Source organism: Vigna unguiculata, chromosome 3, assembly GCF_004118075.2.
Source record: "Vigna unguiculata cultivar IT97K-499-35 chromosome 3, ASM411807v1, whole genome shotgun sequence".
Lineage (NCBI taxonomy): Eukaryota > Viridiplantae > Streptophyta > Magnoliopsida > Fabales > Fabaceae > Vigna > Vigna unguiculata.
In genome coordinates, this window is record NC_040281.1 from 53,348,034 (window position 1) to 53,356,879 (window position 8,846).

Sequence of the window (8,846 nt, forward strand, 5' to 3'; positions counted from 1 at the left end):
TATCAATATTAAGTTTTTTGAAGATAATATAAATAATGTTATTTTGAAGTTAGTAAAGAGAAGAGAAAAAAAAGAAGAAAATGGATGCTGACAAATAGAAAATAGAGAGAAAATAAGAAGAGTGAGATTAACAAAAAATGAAAAAATAATAATAATAAAAAGATAAAAATATGAGATAATAAAAAGGTTAAAATAATAAGATAGAAAAACAAATAGAAGTAAAGTAGAGAGAAGAGATGGTGTAGACAAAGAGAGAAAATGAGATGAAAGGGAGAGAGGGACAAAAGCATAGGAAGGAAAGGGACAGAGTATGGATACAAAGGAGAGGAACAGATATAAGAAACAAAAAAATACAGAGGAAAGAGAAAAAAAAAAGCAAATACAAAAGAAAATAAAATAAAAGAGAGATAAAAAAACCGACTAGAAGGAAAGTTATTTAAATTATTACTTTTCATAACAAAATTTTATAATTTTAACTAATCAAAATATTTCCATAATATTTTGTAATTTCAATTTTTTAAGATGTGTCACTCAAATAATACACTACTTCAAAAAATTGTAATAAAAGCAAATTACTCTTTTAAAAGTTTTCATTGTTTATTTAGAAATCCTTCTCCAGCCTTATTATAACACATTGAGTTGTTATATACATGTTCGGTTGTGAGAAAGGTATTAATGTGAATTTCATATTGATATGATCAGTTATAACAGTAAATTGTGTGGGTTGATAATAATTGGTTAATAACATATTATCAATAAATAAATAGAAAAGGAAAAGAAAGACCAAACCAACTTGGAAAAACAGATGGCAAACCATTTGAAATGGTGGAATATCTTGGCAAGATTCCTGAATAGTAATTTTATGATAACAGATCCAAATATACAATAAATACTGTAACTTTACTATGTAATTCCACAACAAAGAACAGTTGAGAGAACTAGTATACCAGTAGTAACAACCCAAAAAAAGTGCCGGCAAAACAACTTCACAGAATAATTAATAAATTATGGTCAGAGAACTACTAACTTTCTAGATAGTTCCACCTGTTAAAAACCTTGAAAAAATGGCAATGGCCACCATGCCCAAAAACCTACATACTCAACCAGAGAAAAATAAATACGAAAAATAAACACCACCATAAGGCATTTTTCAAATGTCATTGCTTTCCTCCTCATCATCATCATCCTCTTGGTCATCCTCATCCTTTTCCTGTCAATGATAATTATACTTTCTAAGAAAATATTTCTATCCACTATATTTTGGAAGTCCTAATGACATTTAGAATTTAAAACACATCTTAAAATGCTATTATTAAGTAAAGTAGCAATAACTTGTATCAAACATCTTAAAATGCATTCATATTTTTTGTTGTTTACAGATCATGAATGATTACAACTTTCAGGATTTTGATGTATCTTCACAAAAACCGTTTTTGTTATTGTTGAATTGAAATCATACACCTCCAGATATATTAAGGAGTAATAAAGAAAAAAGAAGATGAAACACTGAATTGATATTAACTTAGATGTATACAAAAGTATTGACATATTCATAAAACCTGTGGTACTAACCCATCTTTATAATCTAATCCTAACTAACTCAGGAACTAAAGCCTGATAAAATAAATCCCAATGAATAAGAAAAATAAACTAACCCTCAAGAAATTATGATATGATAAAATATTTTTCCATATATTCAATTATTAAATAGAATTCACATCACATTGGTGTTTCTTGTATTCGTTTTCTTTATGTTAACATCTATATAACCAAAAATTAAAGCATTCAGTTAAACCTGAGTTCAAAATACGACTGCTATAAGTGACTTGTACATGTTCAGCATTAAACTTTGAGTCAATTCTGATTTAGGTTTAGTATCCATTGACTGAATTTGGGACGAATTAAAGCACGGACCCAGCAAGATTCCACAAAACATAAACAACAATACTCCAATCATATTTGTCAATTATCTATTCTTTTCTAAGTAAATTCGAACTTCAATTACCTCATCATCACCTTCATCATCAAAATCCTCTTCGTCAAACTCCTGTTCCCAAGTCAATTACCATTAGAAACACCATGGGAGAAATTAGCAAAGTAGGATGAGTAATTAAGTGTGAGTTTTGAAAATACAATACACAGAAGACAAAAAGGTTAAAATTTAACTTACATTGTTGAAATAAGTAAGTGGATTTGGCCATAAATCTTCTTTGATCAATTCTGCAACCTGCATTTAGTGTGATTAATGTTTTGGGACCAAAGTGAAAAACAAAACAGAAAATCACTAAAGAACTTCCATCTGGAAAGAATCTTATAAGGCTAGACAAAAATATACCTCATCATGAATTTCATCCGCATCTTCTTTCTGTTCAGAGTCACTAAACCAAGTAAAGAAACTGCATTTATTGACACAAGAAAATTTAAATACTGGCCATTGAGTCCATCATGGCAGGAGATTTATTAACATTTCCTTCAAATATATTAACTAACAATGATTAACACCAAAAGCTTTTGTTGACACATGGGAAAGAAGTTTTATTAAAATTACCCAGTTATTCTGACTTGCTTAAAATTATCCAGTTAAAACATTTGGTCAGGGCATCAAATATTTGCATGCTATCATCCTTGTTCCGATTTCAAAACAAAACTGGAGATTTCCAACTAGTACGAATAGATTATTTCTACCAACTCTGCATAGGTCAATGCTCTTCACACTTTAAATAGTTATTCTAGTGTAGAAAAGTATACTACTACATAGAAAGTGCCACTAATATTTCAAATAGTTATTCTTGTATAGAAAAGTATAATACAACATAGAAAAAGTGTCACAGGGAAACACATTGAAAAATACAGCCATGTCTTCTGAATCAAAGTGGAATATGACATAACGAAAGCAAACATCACAAACTAGGTATATTTTCTTGATCTGTCAATTGATCAATTTGAATGCCAGAAAACTGCAGCCTCCAACAGTAGTTTCTCTTTTTCTTTTTCCAAAAGAAAAGGCCTGGCCAAGAAAACGAGAGGTCTAGTTTCCAAAAACGACAATGGGTGCATAACCATGGCTATCTTTGTTTATAATATTACTGTGCTCAGAAACTAAAAAAGAGCATAAAAATAAAAGTTTAGGTATCAACCTGATATCAATACGACCCCGCTTCCCATTCTTGTCAAGATTGACTCCGTTGGGTAATCCCTATATAATCAAGGATTATGTTTCAAAGTAAAAACTGTAGGTGCTGATGGGATGGTGAGAATAAATGAATTCATGGCCTTACCTTGCCTTCTTTCCATTTAATGGGGGTAGCAGTTATCTTTGTTGATCCTTCTTCAAAGAAGGTAAAAGTCTTTGTAAGCTTTGTATTCTCAAAATATGGATTGGGATTGAAATTCTGGAAAAAAAGAATTAAAAACTAGTCAATTTTTGTCTGTAGAGAATTAACATCTGGCTAGCCTTAAAGGTGATTATCAACTGGTCCTTGTATGTAGACACTTTTAAATCACTGCTATAAAGGATAGCACCACTTAAGTAAATACAAGGTGTTTTTCTGGGCGTGAGAGAGTGCGAAAAAGAGCAAGAATAACTTACAAAGGTGATTGAGTAACCAGATTTGACATCTTTATTATCTTCAACCTCGAGAGAACCCAAATACTTAAATATCTACAAACAAAGGGTACGGAAAATGATTCAAACTTCATCAACAGGTTTATCAATAATCAACGGAACAAAGCATTGAAAGCACTCTCATGTAAACCTCACAAAGTGGCAAAACACCCCAAGTAAATAAATAGATTGAATCGATCACGAAGGACAATTAACATAATTGCAAAACTTCACCACGTATGAGGATAGAAGTCAAACCTTTTGATCCTCTAAATTCAGAAGTTCACAAAGGGCAGGGTGACTCATAAACTGCACAAGCCAAACAAATCGAACAAAATATTTCAAATTCGTATCCATCAGAACAATAATCAAATCAACAAAATGAAACTCACAGCAGTAAACCAGAAATCAGGAATAGATTTGACGATGATCTCATTTCGCTTATCGTAAACTGGCTTCCTTATCTCGTTAAACTTCTGCTCTACTTCGAGGACCTTATCACTCGCCTCCTCATTGATCTACAACGACATCAAAATAGAAATTCAAATTCAAATTGAAATTCAAAATCAATGCACAATAGCAAAATTTTTTAATTCATCGTCAATGCACTAATAGCATAAATAACATTCACAATTCATAAAATCCAATTTAGTTACGTTAATTAAAGGAATCCTAGAAATTTGGGACAGTTTAAAACGGAGAATGAAAACCTAAAAACCTGAAAAATATGAATTCAATCTATGAGTGAGAATTTAGCGTAGAAAGATGAGGTGGAATGGGAAACGATGAAACCTTGTCGAGTTCATCTTGGACCTCTTGCAACTTCTCAATGGAGAGGATGAGTTTTTCGTCGATGGTATCTTCCAAATTCTCAGCAATTTTCAACTTCTTCGTCTTGTCGCCAACCATCTTCGCCTGAAACGCGCGTTTTCAAAAGCGAGGGGTTTGTTTGGTGTGGCAGAGGAAGCCAAGTGAAAAGTGTGGGAAATATGGTTAGGGTTTTGCGGGTTTAGGCTCGAAATTCTCGCTGACTAATATAAATAGACTATCCCAGGACAAGTGTACATCGAATGTGTTATTGACATTTTGCCTAAGGAGGTGACGTGGATACATGAATCATCAACATTCAACTATAAATGGATAATTAGAGTTCCCTTCTCATAAAAGGAAAAGTTAGGATACACAAATTCTATATTAATGTTTAAAATTTGATATAGATATTTATCTCATTCCGTTTTTATATGTTAAAACATATTATAATATTTTTAATTTATTAGATAATTTAAAAAATCTTATGAATATTTGTTTGAATCTTTACATTAGTAACTTAATATATATTTTTTAATAGTTAAATATAATCTTGTATTATAATATAATTATTTTTTATCATAAATCTATATTCAGTATTAGTTTTAAATATAATGCAATTTAGATATTTAAAAATATTTATGTAGTATAAATGTTAGTTACGTAACTGTTTAATAAATATCTAACGTATGCATTGTTGTTCAGGCTACTATACTACTCCCACACTACAAATTCATATCATTCCTTCGTTTCTTCATAGAAATTGAAATTTAATATACTAACAGTAATGATGAGTTTTAATTCAAATTAATATATTAACATAACTTCCTCTCATATATAAAATTCCATGCATCTAATTTACATTTATCTAAAGTAAAATATTTAGTACTAACAATGCAAGTATTTTATTGTTTTTAAATTTTCATTTATAATTTTCATTTGAATTAAAAAAATCGAACAATGCAAAATTTTTCTTAGTTTATATTTTCAAATTTAATTTTCGTGTATTGTAATTTTTTTTTATTTTTTTAATATATTTGTAGTATTATTTCAATATTAAAAACACAACTAATTACTATTAAAATAATATTTTTAATAGGATTATGTTTAATGTTACAAAAGTTTAATTTCACTAACTATTTATTTTTTAACATTTTAACAAATAGTTAATTATGTTTAATTTTATTAATATTTTATATTTTTTATTATTTGTAATCTTATTTTAATAAATAATATATTTTTAATATTGAAAACACAATTAATTGTTATAATATTTTTAATATTTATTGGAACATGTTTAACATTATAAAAGTTAATTTCAATAACTATTTTATATTGGATTATGTTTAACTTTTATTATTATTGTTTTATATTTTAATATATGTTGTACTTGTAAGGTCTCCTTTTTCTATTTTAAACTCTATCCTAAAGAGGAATTGAGTCTAGCCTTTTCAAAGGTCCAAGTTCAACACACTTTAGACCCCAAAACTTCCTCACAATCACTTACTTCTCATCCTGCCACTTCTTACAGAAAACAGTTTTTCCCTTGTAGTGTTGCAAGAGCTCTACTACCAGCTTTTGCCCCTTGAGCTAGTGAATTGTCCTTTTTCGAAGCTGCCTGAGCTCATATCACCTTGTAAGTTACATTAAAACCCCGTTTTCTTTCCACTTGTCTTTGTTCCTAAACTATGGTCTCACGTAGTCTTTGTCAATGTCTCATTTTCATACTTGTACGTCCTCTTATTCAGCTTCTTATACTACTGTTGAGTTGTAGTGAGCCTTGTTAGAGCTTTCTTACACTACAGTCCTCTTATTCCAGATAAGGGAAGTTAGATAAAGGAAATGTCTAGATAAAGGAATGTATCCTGAACTCTAATAATCGTTCACGCTCACATAGAGCATAATTATTTATGTGGTGAGAGTGACAGGAGGTTCCTGTCTTGGAACATATTGGGCCCAAGACATTAGAGGATTAACTCTGTGTGTGGTTGGGTGATAACTACTTGTCTCTAGACTTTGCAGAGTTTAGAAACCAACATAGACACATACTTCCTTTAGAATTCTATATCAAGAATATAATACAGTAATTGAGTCATAGGGTCCTGCATTTGTTTGCTATCACATGAATTGGGTACTTATTGCTTTGTATGTTTATAACCTGATTTAACATTTACTTGCTTAATAACATGTTGAAAATTATTTTTACTTTAGCTTACCCCTTTCTTTTTGTGTTTGTTCTCTTCTTTGACTTTTCCTTTTTGTAATGATCACCCATTTTCCTTTTTACGATGATCACCAAATCTTTGGTGTGAGCAGATATGAAAACTCTTGGTGGTCGTGATGTTAGCAAGGAGGTTGCGATGTAATTAGGCTTCCTAACATTGTGTGTCTTTGAGTTTCCATTCTAGTATAACTTAGGATAATTGAAAAAGGTTAATTCTAAATATACTTTATGTTGGTGCCCTATTTTATACTATAAACATGCAGCTTTCTATTTATTTGAATTATTCAACTAAATTGGGACGTTACAATACTATTTGTAATCTTATTTTAATAAATAATATATTTTTAATATATCACTTATTTAATATTAAAAACATAATTAATTACTATAATACTTTTGATAGTTGTTAGTGTTTTATATTTTAACAAATATTGAATTACGTTCAACTTTTGTTATTACTTTATATATCAAATGAGTTAATATAGTCAAACAATATATATTAGACAAATATAATAATATACATTTGATGAGTCTATTCATAAACTAAAGTTTATTCCTACACTAGTTAGGCAAGTTTAGCCATATAAATTAAATGAATTTTTCCATGCACATGTAAGACGATTCTATTAATATACACTAAACGAATATGTCTATAAAGGTTAAACGAGTATATTAATACACATTAGACGAATTTGTCTATTCACTAATTAAAATAGTCTAACCATATATATTAGATGAGTATGTTTATACACATGTTAGATGAGTCTATTAATACATATTAGATGATGTCCTTTCACTTATTGGATGAGTCTAGCAACATATATTAGTAAAATCTATTCATACACTGATTTGATGAGCCTAACAATATATTTTAGACAAGTTTGCTGATACATGAATTAAATGAGTATATTAATACACATTAGATAAGTATGTTCATTGACTAATTAGATGAGTTTTACAATATACATTAGATAAATTTGTTCATACACATATTAGACGAGTCTATTAATACATATTAGACAAACTTATTCGTTTATTGATTAAACGAGTTTTGCAATATATATTACACAAGTTTGTCAATACATTGATTAGATGAGTTTAATAATATGTTTTAAACGAATTTGTCCATATACATATTAGATGAGTTTAATAATATGTTTTAAACGAATTTGTCCATATACATATTAGATGAGTCTATCAATACATATTAGATATCTATTTCCATTAACTAATTAGTCGAATATAACAAAAACCATTATAGGAATCATTCCACATATTAATTAAATGAGTTTAAAAATATACATTATACAACTTTCTCCATCCAATTATTAGATGAGTCTAATAATATATATTAGACAACATTGTTCGTACATTGACCAAACAATCCTAACAATGTATATTAGATGAGTTTGTCATATGCTGATTAGACGAATCTAACAATATATATTTGACAAGTCTATCCATATACAGGTTAGACAAGCCTATTAATATACACTATCTAAATTTGTCTATACACAGGTTACATAAGTCTATTAATACACATCAAATGATTTTGTCCATTGCCTTATTAGACTAATCTAATAATATATATTAGACAAGTCTATTTATACATTGATTAAAGGTGTCTAACAATATATTTTAGAGAATCTATCTATACACAAATTATATGACCGTATTAATACACATTAAACGAAAATGTCCATTGATTGCTTAAATAAATTTTGCAATACACATTAGTCGAGTTTGTTCATATACAAATTAGACGAGTTTATTAATATAATTAGACAAGTCTATTCATTTATTGATTAGACAAAAACTAAAGAAGATTGGTTTAATTCAAAAGTTCTTCATCACTAAAGGATACTATTATCAGACTTTGACATTTCTTCATTTTGGAATATCTTTTTCTAAATATAAAGAGATGTTTTAGTAAATGATTAGTTGCCAAGTCTTTGTAACCAGGATACAATTATCAGACTTTGACATTTCTTCATTTTGGAATATCTTTCTCTAAATATAAAGAGATGTATTAATAAATGATTAGTTGCCAAGTCTTTGTGACCACTTATGCCTAAAAAATGACGTGTTTGTAACCAAATGATCATTTGCTGGGTCCAATCTCAGTGATTATAATGGTTGTCTCCAACAAGGCATCTCTAAAGAATTAGACACCATCCCTTTATCAATAGTTCGTTATAGGGAGGTAATGTC

The 8,846-nt window shown here is 28.9% G+C and overlaps 1 protein-coding gene across 1 annotated transcript; it reads right to left on the bottom strand.

Moving 5' to 3' along the window:
• Positions 1 to 835: 835 nt before the first annotated feature.
• Positions 836 to 4,653, bottom strand: LOC114176478 (NAP1-related protein 2-like). Its single transcript, XM_028061526.1, has 10 exons — positions 4,397 to 4,653; positions 3,997 to 4,122; positions 3,863 to 3,913; positions 3,590 to 3,661; positions 3,279 to 3,392; positions 3,138 to 3,196; positions 2,336 to 2,396; positions 2,171 to 2,227; positions 2,006 to 2,047; positions 836 to 1,210 (listed from the first exon to the last, which is right to left on the bottom strand). Exons 1-10 carry the CDS (start codon positions 4,511 to 4,513, stop codon positions 1,151 to 1,153), a joined length of 759 nt encoding a protein of 252 aa, XP_027917327.1. The 5' UTR covers positions 4,514 to 4,653; the 3' UTR covers positions 836 to 1,150.
• Positions 4,654 to 8,846: the final 4,193 nt, after the last annotated feature.